We start from the raw sequence: 19,202 nt of genomic DNA, 5'->3' as shown, positions 1-19,202 counted from the left end.
GCCCCCCCGCTCCCAGCACCCCCGGAGGGGGCACCCGCTTCGCTTCTGGTTTCTCACAAGCTTAAGGGCCAGAAACAAGGGCAACGCAGACGTGAGAATAACGGTAAAAATTTTATTAGCGTAACTGCAAGAATTTTAAATGGAAAAAAAGAAAGCGGAGTTAAGAGGTTTACAAGGAGAAAAGATATCAAATAACTGTCGACCCAGCAGAGCAGCCCGCAGCCCAGCCTGAACGCGGGGTGAAAGACCTTCCCCAGGGGTAGCACTGGGTCAGGGAGGGCTGCACACAGGCCTGAGGCCCTTAAAGACATCCACAGCCCTCCCCCCCCTCCTCTCCACGCCTGGGGACACAGGTCCCCCCTCCGGCACCACCCCCAGACCTCACACCCCATCTCTCTCCCCCCACACCCCCCTGTGGCTGTGCTACCCTAAAACTGCATCTGAAATCAAAGAACAGGCATTTTGGACATCCACAGTGGCAGCAGCCACCAAAGTCATTATTTGGCAGAGTAGCATCCGTGTAGCATCCCAGCGTATCAGAAACCAGACAAATCCAGGACACGCTCCACATCTTGCTGGGGAGGTCAGTGTTTAAGGATCTCTGTTGAGCACTAAGGGCAGAGGAGCCTCCCCTGGGGCGCCACACACCACCAGCACCCTGCACTCAGGGTTTTCCACACGTGCCAGAAGCATCATGCCAGCCTCAACTAGCAGTGAGGTAGGTTAAAGACTCCTCAGAGAGGGAAACTGAGGCACATGATTACACAGTTTGCAGGTGTCACACAATGAGCAGTAGTGCCAGAAGCATCTTCTCACCCCCCTCCAGCACTCCCAACACTACAGCTTCTCATCCTCTTAGCCGGGTTGAAAGAAATTGACCTTTTCAGCAAGATCTAAACACACATGACTCGGAAATGTCCATTTTAAGTCAAATCGATTTCAAAGGTGAAAAGACCAATGCGTAAGGTTTCTTGCCTCACAAACTCTCCAAGAGCTGCGCTCAGCCCAGCTGACGCAGCTTTAGTTCTAGTGCTTTCACCACTCCCTTCAGTCTCACAACCACAAACTGAGGTTCATTTCTAAAGGAAAACCGGTGAAAAACAGTTTCAGTGACCCAAGCAGGGCAGCAAAGCGCTGTGGTGAGGTTACACGGGACAGTAACCTGCAGATTCCAGCCCAAGGTCGAGCTGGTTTCTGACAGAGTTGCTCCCAGACCCCTAATGCACCTGTCAAGCTGAAAAGCACCACCAGATGTTGATGGTGACATTGCTGTAGCACTCTGGAGAAGTAATTCCAACCACTGCTCCCTGGGCTGCTTCAGCTGTTACCACAGAACACCATCGGGTACTCCAATGTAATATTTCACCTTCCATAGCACCCTCCAGCCAGAGTCCTAAAAGTGCTTTAGCAAACATGAACTAAGCCTCACAATAACTTCACAAATCCAGACTAAACTGCCCCCATTTTACAGCTGGGGAAACTGAGGCACGGTCAGGTTTAGTGACTGACCCAAAGTTACACAGCTAGGCAGGAACAGAGTCTGTCTCTCCCAATTTCTTCTCCTTAGTCACAAGACCTTTCTTCCACAGGAGAAAAGGAATCCTTTCCTCAATTGGCCCTGCTCTGGTTTCAGGTGGCTGAAGAGGAAGAAACCCAGGGCAAAGGTCTGAGCTCTTCCCACCTGCAGCATCATATTAAGACTCACTGTAACATCCTGGAAGCTGGGCTTTGGGAGAACGGCAGGTGATTCAAATACAGCAGTTTACAGGTTACAATAAAACCCAAAAAACACACTTTTAGGCAACCCAGAGGAGGGAAAAAAAGAAGCTAAAAAAAAGCTATTCACAGTTCACCTGCCTGTGCTAGGAAAAAAAAAAAAATACAAGTCACATTCCCTTCCCCATAGATTCCAGCCCCTCCCAACCCGCAATAAAAAGAAAATACTGAATGTTAGTTAGGCTTAACAAAGCGTTGAGGTTACAGATGCAGTAAACCAGCACAACTGGCATACTGCCTAGAACAGCACAGCTTGATATAAAAGTTGCTTTCTTAAAATCACTTCAAAACCAATTTCTGTATAAGAGGATTAAAAGTAAATTAGATATGAATTCAAAATCAGTGTAGAAATCTACAGATCTTATCAAAGACAGGATACAGTATTCACTTTGATAGTAAAACTCCAAGTGTGTCACACACACCTGACCCAAGGGACTTGTTATGCCAGTAACAGTCAATATAAAAGGTTATTGCTCTAGCATCTCTCATTAGAACATGTTTAACAAGAGCACAGAAAAAGGAAATACCAAGGGGCTGACAGGTCTCATTAGCAAAGAGAGGAAGAATAAACGATATAAAGTTTGGATCTTTTTTTTCCTGGCTTCTTAAACCCCTCCACTTCTCCCCGCTCTTGTGACAGTTCCAGGCCCCGATAGATGAGAGAGTTTCAGGCCAAATAAACACACACACGTCACACTCGCTCATGACAGGGCTGGATGAAAAAGGCTGTGCTCTAACCTCTCTGCACCTGCTTTTAAAGAAGGGAAGATGCCTCTTCCTCTCTCCCAGGCGGGAGCAGCAGGCCAGGGGAGCAGATGCCCTGAGCAGGTCTGGGTGCTGACGGAGGTGCCCGCCATGGGACATCACCCACAGGAGCGCACATCAGTGCTGAGGGATGGTCAGGGCTTACTGCACCTCCTGCTCCAGTGTGTTGAAAAAAGGCAGGGAATAACAAACTAGGTGGGAAAAAAAAAAAAAAAAAAAAAGAAAACCAACAAAATAAAACACCCCACACAGTAACATCTTGATTCCTCTTAGCAAAAACAAAACAAAAAAGTAAGTGGTATCATCTCCTTACAGTGTAATGGAACTGGAGAGACCCTTGCAGGGTCTTGGCTGCCTGTGCTGATGCTCTGATCTCAGTGAGCCACACGCGCCAGGTGGCTCCAGCGAGCGGAGCCAGGGTGGCACCGAGATCACAGGGTGCCCTCGCTGCGCTATAGCTCAGACTGCACTAGACAAAAGCCTGAGAAAGAGGTGTCAAAGCAGAGGGCTGTGTCGTCTGCAAGTGTCACGATTTGCTCAGGGAGCTGCCACAGGCTGAAACGAACTGGCAAAGAGTGCCAGGAGGGGGCTGGGCAAAACCTCCCTGTTGGAGCCCTCGGGCTAAGCTCAGCTGTCAGTCACACACACAGACACGCACACCGCAATGAGGGAACTCGGCCTCTCTCTACTGAGACACAGCAAGGGCATTTCCAGTTTAATGGTCCGTCTCATCTCTGGATCTACTGCCTCTCCATAGCAGCAGAAAGCGCTCCCACCCACCCCGCCCCACCCTCCTCCCCTGCCTGGTAAGATTTCTAAATCACAGTAATGTTCAGAGAGACAGAACTGCCAAGGGGGTGGCAGAAAGATGCTTAGCGCCCATCTAGGATGCCTTTAACAGAAGAGCTTGAGAAAGCAGTTCTGGCAGTAGGGCTTGTCGTTCTGTTCTTTGAAGGTTCCTTTGTTGAGCTGCTTGAGGCAGAAGGCACAGACAAAGTGTTCGGGGTGAAATTTCTTGCCCATAGCAGTGATGCAGCGTCCTGTGATGGGCTTCTGGCAACCGGAGCAGAGCGAGCCGCGACGCTCGTGGTAATGCACCTCGCAGTAGGGCTGCCCGTCGTGCTCGAAGAAGCTGCCATTGATGAACGGGATGAAACATTCCTGCAGGAGGATAAAGCGAAGGGGACACATTGTGTAACGAGCTGGGGATGCAGGCAGCTCCACAAGCTGCCTCTGCTCTGTGGCACAGCCTAGCTGCACTGCGAGCAGGGTAAACTGCTGCCTTTCAGCATTGTCGTGTTGTTCAAAGAGCCAAACTCTGAAGAGTGTCCAAGGAAAGATTGACAGACAGATACAGCCACAAGCAAGGGAATTAACAACACTCCTCCCGCCAGCTGGTTTCACTTCTCCAAAAAAAAATACTACAAATGAGCAGCTAGATGTGTCCAGCCAGGAGAAAGGAGAACACTCCTTCCCCTGAAATGGGAAACACTGCAACACCTTTCCCGGGTTTTTTTATTTGTTTGTTTTTTGTGGGGTTTTTTTAAATATCTTACTTCAGCTTCCCCACAATGGCATGCAGAAGCAGGGACCAACACAGACTTTCATGCAGCAGAATTCTGATGAAGATGGGACTGGTTCCAGCTGAGAAAATGAGGCACAATTAATCTTTACAAGTGACCTCTTCAGAATAGCTGGCATTACACAGGTACACTTCATGCAGGATCATCCATCCTGAAACATCTCCGCCAGATACACACACTGGGAGAAACTGTTTGTCCTACAATGCTAATCATTTTGAACAGATGAGGATACATCAGCTATGTGCTTATTAGCATCCAGAGCTCCTCACCCTCCTCAGTGTCAGGCACCTGAGGATGCTATCTTCAGAACCTGCAATAGAAGCACCCACCACCCCCACAAGACTGGGGAGACTCCCCTCCTTGTACGAGTGGGCAACTGAGGCAGCAGGGTGTGGGGGAGAGTCGAGGATACTGCCAGATTTCCTGAGCAGATCAGCAGCAAGGCTCAGACAAGACAGATTTCCAGAATCCTGGTTTTGCTCAGCCCCAACACCATCCTCTTCCCCAGAGAGGGCACTCAGTATCACACACAGCTGGACCCCAACATGTACACAGAAATCCAGCAAAGAGCACACGGAGCCATGGATAGCTAAACACTCTCAGTATCAGGACGAATGCAGTTGCCTGCAGCGAGTCCAAGACTTTTCTAATGCTGACAATTAGTTCAATAGTCTCCTTTCTCAGTCAGCAGGACAGCTGAAAAGTCTACTCTGCTTTAGCAAAAACAGGAAGAGAATCCGGTCTCGTGTCCTGGAAGGCATCAGTGCTGGCCCCACGGATACAGGCAGTGTGGCAGCAGGGGGAAAGGAAAGCAGAAGTGCCTGATAGAAGCCTCAATCTCTGCACAATAAGGCACAGCCCTCCCCAGCCCCGAAAAGACAGGACTGCTATCTCCTGCCTCCACTCTCCACATGCCATTCTGGGAGCCACAGATAGTTCTGGGCAGGCAATCCCAACAGCATGGTGACAGTCTGCTCTGAGCATCATACCAGCAATAGGCAGCTTGTGGTTCTACTGTTTGTTCTGGTCTCTGCCTTTCTTTCCCACTCTAGGAAACACTGGCTGATTCTGCTCATCTCTTGGGGCCTGTAAGAGTTAATATTTGCAAGGCTCTCTGAAAGAGTGCCAAGCATTTAATCTGCAGTATTCCTGTTTATTATGTGTGTTGTATGGAGCCTGCCACTATTTCACTGACTTACATGTTTGTCTGAACAAGGTCGGTCTTATTAGTTTACATTGTCAGATGGAGCATGGAAGATCCTCAAAATCTGATTGCTGAAGCAAATGCTTGGAGAGAAGCTTAGCTTACAATTATTTAAAGGTCACAGAAAATGTCTGTTTATCTGTGAGCTGCTGCAGAAGCCCATAATTGCAGCTGGGAACAGAAAGAGCAAAGCAGCTAGAAAGTTTAATGTAAACAGGCAGAGGAACAAGAAGGTGTTTGGTTGCTGACATGTTTTTATCTTGTGGGGCTGGCTGCCCTTCACTACCCCACAGACGCCTTTTCCTGACAAGGGAGCAGATGCCTGCAGGGTGGAAATGAGAGGGCTAGTACAGCAGCAGCGAAGGGCCTTGGGTTTCTTACCCGACAGACAAAGCACTCAGGATGCCACAGGGTGTTCAAGGCAGAGATGTAGTTTTCCAGGATAGCCCGGGCACAGCCTCCACACTTGGGAGCAAACATGTCAAAGTAGTCCTTGCGGCAATAGGCTTTGCCATCCTTCTCATGAAATCCTGCCCAAGGAGAAGAGAGGCAAAGAGCATCAGCTCCTGATCTTTACCTATGGCCAGCCAAGCTCTGCGGGGTAACCAGTGTGGGTAGGGTCATCCTTCCCCCTGCTAACACACACAGCCGGTGGCTGTCCCTTGGTCTGCTGCCCTCCCTGTCCCACGGGCACACACATACCCTTCCTCTCCAGAGGGGAAAGGAAACTACTGCTAGCATCCTTCCCCCATAAACAGCTACATCCCTTGGAATTCCATCTTCAGTAGCTCCCCAGGCACCTCTCAGGCTGTGCCCTAACAGCAGCCCTGCCTTACACACTTGTCTACAGTTCAGGGAGGAGATTGCATAAACCAGTAATACCTTCAGGTCCAAAGAAAGCTCCACACTGGGCACAGAAAAAGTGTTCAGGGTGCCATGTCCTGTCCAAAGCCGTCACCACTTTCTGTTCAGAAGACAAAGTGCAAGTCATGTAAATGATTACTTCAGCTTGGAGGTAAGGGGGGCTGAATAGGGGGGAAGAACACATTAATGTTGGTACTGACAAGAGCATGCATTAAAATAGACTGCCCGTTAGAGAGCTGAGTCAATTCTCCCCCTGCCTCTGGCTTATTCAGGCTTTCCCCACTGCACACTTTTTTTTTTTTACCCTAAAAGGATCTTACACACTGCTTCCTCCCTTATACAGGGCCTCGTCCAGCTCTCAGGACTAGCACTGGTGCCTGTTACTACAAGCTACCAACAGACAAAAACTGAGGAATCATTACTGGAGTGATGGAGCTATGTGGGGTTCTGAAGGAGCTTCAGTGAAGGCAAGAGGGACTAACTCCTCTCACTAGTGTTACAAATTTGACTGGGCTAAGATGTTTTCCTTTCAGAGGCAGGGCAAAGGAAAAACAGAAGTTCCCAAACAAAATCTTCCATCCAGGACACACGGGTAAAGTGGAGTTTTTAACATCCATGCCTGCAGCGCCTTGCCAGCACCCTTAATCCCCCCAAGGAACTCACATCAAGGATGGGCCCATTGCAGTAGTAGCAGCGAGGGGAGAAGAGGTTGTGATAGTCTTTCTCGCAGTAGGGTTGACCATCCCGTTCAAAGAAGTTCCGTGACCCGATCTCCTCCTGGCAGTGGGTGCAGACGAAGTGCTCAGGGTGCCAGGTTTTCCCCATGGCTGTAACTACCTGTTGGCAAGACAAATTATGAAGGACAACTCTATCTCCCTCTCCCCTAGACCACATGACAAGATACCAGCTGGAGGTCAGCAAGAATGACAAGTTCTACTACTCAAGTGAGCCCTGGACTGGGGTAGCATGAAAACTGAATTACCTATCATCTCAGGAGAGGGCAGTCCCTCAAGGGCAGGGTAGAGGTCACTGGAGGAGCTTACAGCGTACCTAGCCAGTGGATAAATACAGTACTTCAGTTTCTCCAGCATCTCCAGTCTCTTCAGCCTCACGAAACAGCCCTCCCCATTACTCCCAGCTGCAGCCCAAGACTCAGCAATGAGACAGCACCTTCAACTCACCTGCCCAGCAATAGGCTTCTTGCAGGCTCCACAGACACCTTTGGCAACGGTAGCAACACCCAGTTTGTTCAGGTCAGACTGGAGACTTCCCAGCATGGTGTCCAGCTGACTGCCAGGCTTGGAGGCTGTGGACGGAGGGGAGCTGCTCCCAGCCTTCCCCTGCGCCATGAACTGCAGGGAAGAGAAAACAAAGACTGTAAGGCAAGCGCTGCTGCTTCCAAGATAAATGCCTGCTGTTGCTGTCAGTGGCTCCTCTGTAGAGACGGACAGGAGATTGCTAGGAGACAGCAGAAGCCTGTGAGAGACAGGATCAAGTACACACATGTTTTCTGCTCATGCAGAGCCATGCAGAGAGCCTGGGATGTATAACAGCAGAGCTGTGAACCAAAGATTTGATTTTCCTTCACTGGGCACACGGCAGAAGTCACCAGCAGATCCCAAGCAGTCAGTACAGCACTCTCTAAACCTCTGCCAAAAATCTTTTATTTCATCAGTTCCTGGCCAGCTGACAAAGCAGAGACACTGTCCAGAGGCCCCTTCCCCTTGACCTCTCTCTATTTCTATGTTGTTGCTCTCTCTCTGTTGTCACTTTCTCCTCTCTGACAGAAATCCCTCTCCTCCTCCTCCTACCACCCTTTCAGCTAGAACATCTTCTTCCTTCGCCTCCCTCTGCACCACTTTCTGCAGATCTTCTTGCCAAGTCTCCTTTGCCCCCATCAGGTGGCTCTCACCCCACGCCTGAGCTAAGCAACTGGAAGCAGGAAGGAAATAACTCTTGGAGCGGCCTGCTGTTTACCTATAGAGAGGGCAGTGCATCCACAGCAGAGTCCTAGCAGAGAGGACCGCAACGGAAAGGCTGCCACGTCTATTGTTGGACAGCTGGAAATGCACAGGGGTGGAGGGAAAGGGATTAAGATAGTTGTCTCAGAGGATGTTCTGAAACTCACAGCACCACAGTACACACAGCTTGGAAAGGCTTCCCAGAGGAGGGGGAGAAATGTTTTACTTAGGTTCAGAACTTATAAGTGTATGTTCTCTTTGGCCACCAAACCCCCCTTTACAGACAAACCACAATAATGAAATGCAGATTATTTTAGCTGACGTAGCACTGCAATAGCTACTGTCAGGTTTAGAGACCCAGAAAAGTCCCTCCCTGAGATGCTGGTCTGGAGCACATTTTCTTTTACTAAGAGGATAGATTAAAACAGACATATAATCTACACTTGTGCACAACCCACCAGCCCGCTGCTGGCACAGCCAGGGGAGCAGGAACACAATTCAGAGGCTTCAGAGCCTTGGCAGAACCTGCCCTTCCAGCTGCAGGAGGAGTTCTATTCCCTGTCCTGTACTTGTAGTCAACTAGTTCACTCAATGACAAACCCTGGTTTCTACTTGTTTCCACAAAAATTCTCATGACATAATTTAAGTTTTTACACACACACATACACACATACTCCTCAGCCTTATGTTGCATGCAGCATGACTCCCAACGGAGTCTAACACACAGCTTTTCCCCTCCTCCCCGCCATCCCCTAACTCACAACCTCTCCTAGTCCAGAGACACACAGCAGAACCATCACACCCCAACATTCTGAGCCTAAAACAAACCCCCTGTCACACAGCAGTTATTTCCTACCAAAGGGTTAACCAGTGAACGTCTCCAAAGCACCCCACTGCAAGGAGAGTTCTCACAGAGGGAGGCAGCAGGCCTTTGTACCCAAAGCCAGGCCAGAGTCCCGGGACAAAGCCAGGGCTTCCCGCATGGCACAGCAGGAGGAAAAGTGCTGGACCATGTCAAGAGAAGCATCTCCCTCTCTCACTCTACCAAGGGATTTGCAGCCACCAGGCAGGGCAGGCACAAATGTCACACACGAATGATAAATACCATCTGGAGAGAAAGGAGGTGAGATGAATTCAACACGTAGCAACGGAGCGTTTCACCCTTGCCTGTAGGGACCACAGGCTCCTGCAAGCCACAGGTGACCTCAGTGCAGGCACAGCCACCTGCACACGCTGTGCCTGGTACCCGGCCTGGCGAGCCAGCCTCCTCCACAGCTCACAGATCAGTCCCCACCCAAAAGAGGTTTGTTTCCATCTCCTGCACACAACGCCTGCTGCTTACAGGGGACATTCGGCACAGCACCCACATAAATTCATCATGCAAAGGCCCTTCCAATTCCCACCTTTCACCCCTGAGGTGTGCCATCAGTCTAGTTCAGTTAGGAGCTCTACGAGCAGCAAACCATGCGCTACAGGGTATCATCTACACCGAGCAGACCCCAGCAGCATCTGCAGCACACTCATCAACGGGCAGAGCACACCATGCTGAGCAATCAGAAAGGAGTTCCTGCCTTCTCAGGGGTGGGGGGGCCCAGGGGTGCATGAGCAGCCAGCAGATTGGCACTGCGGACGAGAGGAGGAGCAGAGGTCACCTGAAAAGTACAACAGTTCAAGATATAAGGTGGTTCCTTGCTCACTGCTTGAGAACTGCCTGTACACGTAACACTGCACACCACTGCACTGCTCATAGTCATTAAGATTTCCCATCATCCTGAAGCTACAGCCCTTCCCTGATGGGACATGCAGAACAGCTCTTGATCGTACATCTCCTCCCCAAAATCCACTCGCATCGTGGACACCTGTCTGAACGTGCAAACACATGAACAACTGCTAATCTGCTCCTTCCAGTACTGAGATTTTGTCATCTTTTACTCTCCACACTCCATGAGAGATTGTGGCAGGGAGAGCTGCAGCCTGTGTTTCAGAGCTGCCTTCTTCACCTCAGAGGGAAATAAGTCCCTGCTGCACAAAGCGATCATCAGGACAGACAGGAACCACACACACTCACCCCAGCAGGTTATTGCACAGGCACTGCTGGGATTAGATATTGCAAAACGAGTCCTCTTTCCTATCTAGCAGTTCAGAATCAGCCTTTACCTGAACATTGCATCTATTGAGCTATCAAGTTGGGAGCAATAGCTGGACTGGAAAGCACTGCTCAAAAAACAAACCAGAGAGAGAAGCCTGCCTGCATCTGTGGGAAGAGAGAGTCATCTTCAGTCTGACAGCCAACAGAAACAACTGTCTTGGTGCTAAGGTTCCACGTCTGGGGAGAACACAAACGCCTAGGATCTTCAGAAGGAGGGGCGCCGACAACAGAAAGCTCGTGATAATCATCATCAGAAGTTTCCCACTGGAAGAGAGGCTGGGGAGCCAAGCTGAAGGAAGAGGCGGAGACTGGACTAGGAGCTGGGGTAGATGGTACATGGGAAGGCTGAGGTGGGAGTGGAAGGAGAGGTGCAGGGCCAGAGGCATGAGAGGGAGCAACATTAGCAGGGACTGTCTTTGCAGCTTCTTTGGAAGGCTGAAGTGGGGGAGAGGCTGGAATAGAGACTGTCCTCCTTGGGGGGAGCGGGGATTCTGGAGGAAAAACCACCTAGAAAGACACGGAGGAAGAAGAAAGGTGAATAAACCCAAAGAGGAACCAACAAGCACTTCCTGCAACAGGAAAGCTGGTTGTTACCAGTATGTTTATCTAAGGGGAAAAAGCAGCAAGAAAGAGAAGGGAACTAGAAAACGTGCTTCTTTGTGTAGCTCAAAGAAAAGCACCATCTTATACCCAGAACTTCCTGCACAGGTACAGTACTGGGGAAAACAAAGCAAACCTCTATGACAGACTTCCCAGTGTGGTTTTAAAAATAATCCGCACATGGACACTTGACATGTGATAGCAGCAGACTGCCCAGATACCATCACCAGCACCCTCAGATCCCACTGCAGTTCTTAAACCACAAGAACTAGGACCTGCATGCTGGTTCCCTTTTCAGGCCAGACAAGGGTTAGTAGAGAGACTTTGTTCTTCATTTTGTGTTGCTTAGGACACTCAGAAACTTAATCTGCACCTCTACTAAATGCTATCTGGACAGAGGGACATGCTGGAAATTCCCAGCACATGTCCCTGCTTTCTACCTTCTCTACTTGCTGTCCACCATTCTGCTCTTCCCCCTGGGGTCTGACAGTGATAATGACCCCCTCTGTCAGCCAGTCATCCTGGCTTTTCCACTCTTCCTGTTCCTGTTTAGCGATGCCCAGTCTGTCCTGCAGCTCTTCAATCAAGCGATCTTGGGACTTGGTCTTGTGAAATATGGCAGGACCTAGTTTACGCCTTGGAGAGAGGTCACGATACATTGGATGCACATTCGAAGTCTCTTTTGTCCTCTTGATTAAAGATTTAATCTAAATGACAAAGGTAATAGTATCAGCAGAGAAGAACAATGTCAGAGCAAGCCCCAAGATGCAACAGCACAAACTCAAGCCATTAGTGACAACTGCGAGCAAGAAGAGTGATGACATTTATTCCACAATGCCAAAATTCTTCTTGGCACAGCCCAGAACAGTGAGTCAGTGCAAGGAAAAACCCCGTAAGGATAATCACAGCAGCCAAAAATAACTGTCTAGAAAAGGAAGGGAAAGATTAACCAGCAGGAAGCCAAGATAGGAGGTGCAGCACGACCACTCCACTGAGTTGTTGCTGTGAAGAAGCCTCAGCATCACAAGGACACAGAGCAGCCTCTCTGTGTTTGCCCTTTACAGGCATAAGACTCTTGGTCAGAGATGTCTGGTGCACAGAGCGTACTTCCAGCGCTGGAAGGAACACTAACAGCTCCAGCAACGAGACCTAAAAAGGCCAGCAGAGCAGAGGAGCTGCCAACCCAAGCCAGGAACATCCTCCGGTGGCGTGAAACAGCCCTTTAACTTTTCAGAAGCCTCTGTGGACTGAACATTACCCCAGTTAGGGAATAAAAGTCCATTTCACAGGGAATTCCCTACAGACTGCCATGTTCTGTGCTGCTGACTGACATGCAGAAGAGACCACAAGATAAAGCCGAGGATTTCAAACCGCCATGACGTGCAGCTGTTGCTAACACTGCTCAGAGCTGCGTGCTGTTAGTGTGGGTGAGTCTGGGCACACTCACACCACACACAACACGTTAGTGCGCTGTCAGAACAGTCCCAGCTAGTACTCATCCTACTCCTACATTCATTCAGTGCCTGCCTGGCCTGATGCAGAAATCCTCTCAATGGGTGGTTTGGAGATGCATGGCAGATCCCATTCAGCTTTCCAGACATTTTCAGGAGATTCTGGAGCGACTGCAGAGCTTCTGAACTGCTCATTTTCCTGGTCTCCTCCAGCTTTGTTCATGTTAGCAGTACCTGCCTTCCTAGGAGTTCTCTCTCTGCCCTGCCTCTTCCTGACCAGCTCAGGACAGGCATCTACCTTGGTTTCATGTGGTACTTCAGCTTTTAGATCCTGTCCTTGCTCCACTACAAAGCCCAACTGGTTTTTAGTGTCTGGGAAGACATCCCACCGATCCAGGGCCACAACAGAAGGTTCATACACAGGATTCAAAATGCTGTCATTCTTTGCATGTACCTCTGGCACATGTGCAGACAGCTCCAGGGCCCACAGCTCATCTAAAGCTGTTTCCACATTTCTGCCCTGGGAAGGAAGGGCTGAACTGTCCCTGAATGCTCCCTGCTGATCCAGCTTTTTAGGTACCTGCCCCCGCCCTTCACCATTTAAAGTGTTTGAAATTTGTACAGTTGAGATTTTGGAGTCAGTTCTCTGCTCCTTGTCAGTCTCTTTCACCAAGCCACTCTCTAGGCCTTGGGCCTCCACATTAGTAGATCTACACAGAAGCTCCACACTGGAAGCTGGCACAGCCTGGAAAACATTTATAGAAGGGTCAGGCTTTCTGCTCGGCCAAACCAAGCTTGCAGAGGTCATCTGCTCCCCACGAGTAGCGGAACCAGAAGAGACCCATGGTGGGGCCACAGGGACCATTTGTGGCAAACAGGGCATATGTGGAGGAGCAGCAGAATGCCCTGAAGTAGGCAGAACTACGGTGTTACTGCCTGCCTCAGTGCAGAGGACTGCTGAGGGGGCAGATGTTGGCACTGCCGAGTCCCCACTGTGACTTGCAGAAGGGTGTTTGGAACGAGATAGCGCTGTTAAGCTGTGAGGAGTGTTGCTGGAGGCTGCACTTGCTGAACTGGAAACTGGTTCTAGAGATGGTTCAGAAATCAGCGACATAGTGGAACTAGTCTGCAAAAAGGAGACAGAAGAAATAAGGGGAGAAAAAGATAGAGATAGAGGTAAGGAGAAGAAAAAAAGCAAAGAATTAAGCATTATAGCAATCAAACCTCCACATCAAAGAGCCATGTTGATCCAAAGCATTACTTCCAAAAGTAAGGAAGGAAAATGAGATATCAAAGAGCAGAACCAGTATGATATTGTGCTGATCTTCACATGAAATTACAGGAGATTAAGTTCTACAGCCACCAAAATCCTTTACTTATTCCCTCCTAAGTGATAGCTCCTGTGTTAACCTGCGGCTGTGACGGGGTCATGCAGCAACCGCTGGGAAGCCAGCTACAAACCCAGGAATGTCTAGACTGTGAGTGAAGGTCACATTAACTTACTCATAGTCAGACATGTAAATTTTACATTTCAAAGCTGAAAAAAAAAAAGCAATCAATGAATAGAACAAAGCATGACATTTTCTTCTTGATACACTAATAAAATGCTCCAGTTGGCTGAGTTCATGGCAATGAAAACAAAGCTTCAGGGCATTCACAGCATGAACAGATGACATGGGCTTTGTTCTATTCACATCACTAATCTCACCTTGGATGTGACACATTCTGAATCTATTCGAGTCTGTCAGTCACTCCACGCCCTTGTAAGCATTGCTTAGGTGGCTAGATTAGCCTCTTTCCCTTAGGCCAAAGGGTCCACATTTACATCCTAATAAAATCACTATTCATTTTGATCCAAAATACACTCTAACAAGAGCAAGTGATACAGAGTTTTTCATTCTCCTTGACTTACAGGGTCTTTTGAAAACAAAAGATCATGGTTCTTCCTTTCCCCATTTTCAGTGGTTCCTGGCAAAACTCTAAGAGATATCATTTTTCTTAAAAAGGGAAAATCAAAACAGTGGCTTGGACAAGTTCACACAGCAAGTCAACCAAAGACCAATGCTGAGCCCTAACAGTTTTATAAACATATCCACAGAGGATTTCCAAATCCAAGAGCTCTCAAGACCTGCTCTGATACTTAAGTCACATTTTCCAAAGAAGCCTCAAGAAGTTAGATGTTTATGATCTAAGATAGTGGGGCACATAACTTCCTAAGCCCATGTATAGTATCTCAGTCTCTATTTACCTTTCTGAGATACTTATCACGAATAAAAGGATAAAAATTAATCACAACATGTACAAAATTTTCCAGAAAATTAAAGAGACATATACCTTCAGCTGACTCAAGCTGCTACCATCTCGAGGGGTCAGGAGCTGGCACACACACACTTGTGTGTCACAACAGTAGTGCTACAGGGAGACTGTGCTCAGAAAAGAGCAGCAATGGGGGACCACAATTTCTTAGAGATTGCTCCTTCCCTCGAGTAGCAGAGCAAGGCCCACAGTCACAGCAGAGGTTAAAAGTACTAAGTACATTCAGTGGCTCAAACGAGGGAATTTCCCAGTATTGTGTTTCCCCTGTATTTTGCCTAAGGTGGATGCCCCTGTAAAAGTAACCCAGTTCCCACTTAAGTTTCCAGACATCCTAAAAAGAAGTCAGTCATTTTCAAGGCAAGACTACCATTTTGCTCAAAAGCAAGTGTTCTCAGCATATTAAAAAGATACTAGCTCCAAAATAAGAGCAACGGTTAAACACTCATCAGTAATAGAAGAGTTAAATACAAGCATCTAGCTATGCAGTAAGCAGGCATCGTATTACACAGAAATGGCAGAGGTTGACAAAACAAGTGCATTAAGCAATCTAGTGCTCACTGACTGATGAGCTAGATAAGCAAAATCAAATGGATTCTGTAAGCAAGAAGAACGACCAACTCATTAAAGCGAGCAAAAGATGATAAAAGGATAATGTATCAGTCTGTAATAGCACCTTTTACTCTGGGGTATGAGGGAAATTAAACATTAGTGTTTCCTTGCACCCCCACCTAATGCAACTTCTAGTTGTACCAACTCCAACTAGTCACACATCATACTCAGTTTTTCTGTCCTATTTCTTGCAACCGCATACAGGTCTGGCACTTGAACAGCCTTTCATCTTCCACCTTTGCAAACACTCCACTTCTCTTCCATCCTGCTACTGGTACAGACTAGAAATTCATTTTTACAGACAAGCTAACACCACTAGTTGGCACAAACACAGAAGGTAACACCAAACAAGGATTGAAGGGAAAATTAAGCAACCTGGGGGACAGGAAAAAGTAAAGTAACGATTAAAAACAGCCAATGACAATATTAACAAAAGGAAAATGATCACAGAAGCCACGCTCTTTGCGCTTCAGGAAGAACGGTTAGACAAGATCAGTTCAATGCCTCATGAAAAGGCATTTTAGACTAGATGTCAGGCAGTATTTCTTTACAGAACGGGTTGTTAGGCATTAGAATGGGCTGCCCAGGGAGGTGGTGGAGTGCCCATCCCTGGAGGGGTTGAAGAATCGGGTCGACATAGTGCTGAGGGATCTGGTGTAGTTGGGAACTGTCAGTGTGAGGTTAATGGTTAGACTGGAGGATCTTCAAGGTCCTTTCCAACCTAGCTGATTCTGTGACTCTATGAAAATACTAGTGCTGTATTTATAAAGGCCAAATCTTAGTCTCGCTGCATTTCTGCTTACTCTCAGAGCCCAACCAGAAACTAAGCCAGGCAGGCAGGCAGTATTACAGAAAGCAGCTCATATCTGCCATGCAAGTTTTATTGGAGTTGAGAAGAGTCCTAAAAATCTTTGTGCAAGACTGCAAAGCATTTGAACACCCACACTTAGAAATGTCCCCTCCCTGTATCTTGCAAGGAAAACCTATGCTGGGCAAGGTCATTCTCAGCTGCCAAGAGCTCACCTAGGAGCAAAGGCTGGTGGCAGCAACCACACCCTGAGCTTGTTTTCTGAGCCTTGAGAAAAGCAGCAGGGGCACTAGGTGATAGCTCTCAAGCTCCCACAGCATGTGGAAGGAACAAGGCAGGGTATGCCAGCAGCACAGGCGGGAACTCTTCTCCAACTTCACAGTTTTTTCAACCAGGCTGCACAGACATTTGTGGATATCCTGCACTCTAGCCTAGGACCTAATATGGAGGAAAAAGGCAACGCTAAGGTGTCAATATTTGCAGTTGACTAAACACACACTACAGTAAGTCTAGAGAAAACAGTGAGTAACTCCTATATTTTTACAAAATGAAGTACTTGTGCCAGAAATAGCAGACTGAATGCAATTCTAGCAAGTGCAAGGCAAGCGAAGTGCTGCAGAGCGTGCATGCTCATTCCCAGCAATGTGTGAACTCACACACTTAGTCAAAACTCTGGGTATTGTAACAACCTCCGTGAAACCCAGAGCACACATCAAAAGTGCTCACATGAATAGGGGCACAGAGCACAGACAGAACAACAAACAGCAAAGCTGCCACTGAATGTCCTGTCTACCTCTCCTCAGCTCTCGCTGCCCCACCTACAGTCATGGTAGGAGAAGATGGAGTTCAGCACAGGCAAGAAGCACCAAGCATCAGCAGAATCTTCCATGTGAGGAAAAAACAGAGTTAGGAACTTCTTTAGAATTAGAAAGCAGACTTGCATGTGCATGTAAGAAAGGCAAACCCAACAATGACGACAGAGACTATATTAGGTATTTGCTTTCTCTACCTCTCTCAGAACAAATTCAATTAAATAATTCAGTAAGGCTATAAGCAAAGCAGATGAAAGTAGAAAGAAGAGAAAATATTTTTCATTTTGCTATGATTACGGGTAAATGAAGTCTCATGAAAATAAGCTCCACAGCTAATCATCTAGTGCAGGAATGATAACATACAGATACAAATAAAAGAACAATTTACCCAAGTACGTATGCCAAGTGCTCCACGTATGAAGATGACCACAGGCAAGTTACTCCTGAGCTTATCCTATTATGGAATTTGTATGTGCTACTTGTGACTGAAGTAGCAGTTCTTTTCCAACACAATAGTTCGATTTCCAAACAAGATTCTGAATAGTATTTGCCATCCTCTGCACCCACAAGAAGCTCAGACTTAATCCCACTTTGAGGTGAATAAGAGATATTGTTTTAAGATGGAAACCTTTGAAGTTTCCAGCTGCCTGATGCAAAGGCTTCAATGCTCACACCACATGCCTGGAAGATCCTCCTTGGGAAAAGTACATCAGGGTAAAAATACGCTCCAAAGAGGAGGGTCATCCCACAGAACAGAGGAGCCTGGTCTCTGTCAGTAAGCAGACTGGTGTCCCATGCTCCCTTACTACTTGTTAAGTTGTAGCACAGAAAAATAATTCACCCTGTACTGAGCAGTACATTGCTCATTATCTTTGACAAACAGACGAACTGCAGAACTGAAGGAAAAACAGATCCCATAACTGCCTTACTCTGCCAGTGATGAGAATTTATAGCAGTCAGGAACACCTACAGCACAAATACCACCACAAGAAGTTTCTCAGAGCAAGTTTGAGAGGTAAAGAGGGCATTCTGGAGACTAAACAAGGTCAACAGGTGTGGCTAATGGGCAAGAGAGTCTGGGGGTGGGGAGGGACAAGATGAAGGATTAAGTTGTCATGATAGGTTACCTTAAAGTCAGAGAGAGATGCCATCAGCTCATCCAGTTCTCGTGTAGCTGAAGAAGCAGATATACGGGTCTGCTGCTGACTGGCGGTGACCCGCTGGGGGCTGCTCACCTCACCTTGGCTCACAGTGATTGCAGGGCTGGCAAGGGGAGGGAAAAAAAAAAGAAAAAAAAAAAGTGCATTTAAGCCTAAGAGAGCACTCCTAGACTGAAAGTCCCACTGCTCCCCCAGGAAAGCACAGCATGATGAGTTTCATCAGCAGTGTCCACCCTGGCCAGCCCTCCTGCAGACCCGGCTTCCACAACACAGACAGACCCTGTCTCTCTGCCAAGTCTAACATGAGTTTGTACACACACTCACCCCCCCCCCCCCCCCATCCATTAGGAAACAGATGATGACCACACATTTATTTTGTCAGACAGTGGGTGTTTGTGATCATCTATAAATCTGAGTCTGAACAATCCACCTCTTCTGTATGAAAAAGTACACATCACATTACAAGTAGACAAAAGAGTATCAGCATCTTCATGCACTTGCTTGGTTTCAAACCCTTTAGATAAAGCCCATCTTCTGTCTGTCACTCTCCTGCAGCATCTGTCCCTACACTACAGTCACTATTCTCACAAGAGTCTGTGCCACCCCACCCAAGCCACCAACCACCAACACACCACTCACACTGGACTTGGCACAGAGCTCTCCAGCTCATCCAGCAGGCTCTCCACACTGGGACGCACATCTTCAATCCCACGTGCACCATTTCGCTTTGGCTTTTCTTTTGTAGGGGGAGCAGCCTTCCCTCCCACAGAGCTGCTGCTCTCTGGGACAACATAGTGAGATCCAGTCACACTGGGCAGTGATGGGCTTCTGCTGGCTTCATCTTGAGAAAGAGGAGCAGAAAAGAGTCATTCAGACCCTTAGATCCATACATACATGCTAATCACAGGCAAGAGCAACAAATTGCCCAGAAATCTTATGGAACATCCATCTTTGAGGATATTCAGAACTTAACAATGTAAGTGCCTGAGCAACCTAATCTAACTTCAAAACTTTAGTTCGCCCAATTCTGAAGTCAGCCTTGCTTTGAGCAGGATGCTGCACCACAGACCTCGAGAGATCCTACCCATATTAAATGAATCTTTGATCAGGCGCTGGAGGGGTCTCCCTCAGTGAGGACGTTAGA

General features: G+C 47.9%; 1 protein-coding gene across 4 annotated transcripts in view; it reads right to left on the bottom strand.

Annotated features, from left to right (window-relative positions):
* Positions 1–414: 414 nt before the first annotated feature.
* PXN (paxillin) overlaps positions 415–19,202 on the bottom strand; it is a 47,364-nt gene continuing 28,576 nt past the window's right edge. The window contains exons 5-13 of one of the 4 annotated variants that reach the window (XM_074920942.1): positions 18,698–18,899; positions 18,026–18,161; positions 10,402–10,809; positions 9,725–9,805; positions 7,374–7,544; positions 6,856–7,029; positions 6,211–6,292; positions 5,710–5,858; positions 415–3,702 (exon numbers count right to left, since the gene is read on the bottom strand). In XM_074920942.1, the coding sequence (XP_074777043.1) occupies positions 3,436–3,702; positions 5,710–5,858; positions 6,211–6,292; positions 6,856–7,029; positions 7,374–7,544; positions 9,725–9,805; positions 10,402–10,809; positions 18,026–18,161; positions 18,698–18,899 (1,670 nt within the window). In that variant the 3' untranslated portion in view covers positions 415–3,435. Of the gene's footprint in view, positions 3,703–5,709; positions 5,859–6,210; positions 6,293–6,855; positions 7,030–7,373; positions 7,545–9,724; positions 9,806–10,401; positions 10,810–11,342; positions 11,597–12,289; positions 13,480–18,025; positions 18,162–18,697; positions 18,900–19,202 lie in introns of those variants that run through there. The other 3 variants (XM_074920945.1, XM_074920944.1, XM_074920943.1) reach the window with 3 other exon arrangements.

Source organism: Athene noctua, chromosome 17 (genome assembly GCF_965140245.1).
Source record: "Athene noctua chromosome 17, bAthNoc1.hap1.1, whole genome shotgun sequence".
In the NCBI taxonomy this organism is placed as follows: domain Eukaryota; kingdom Metazoa; phylum Chordata; class Aves; order Strigiformes; family Strigidae; genus Athene; species Athene noctua.
This window is presented reverse-complemented; position numbering and strand designations above follow the sequence as displayed.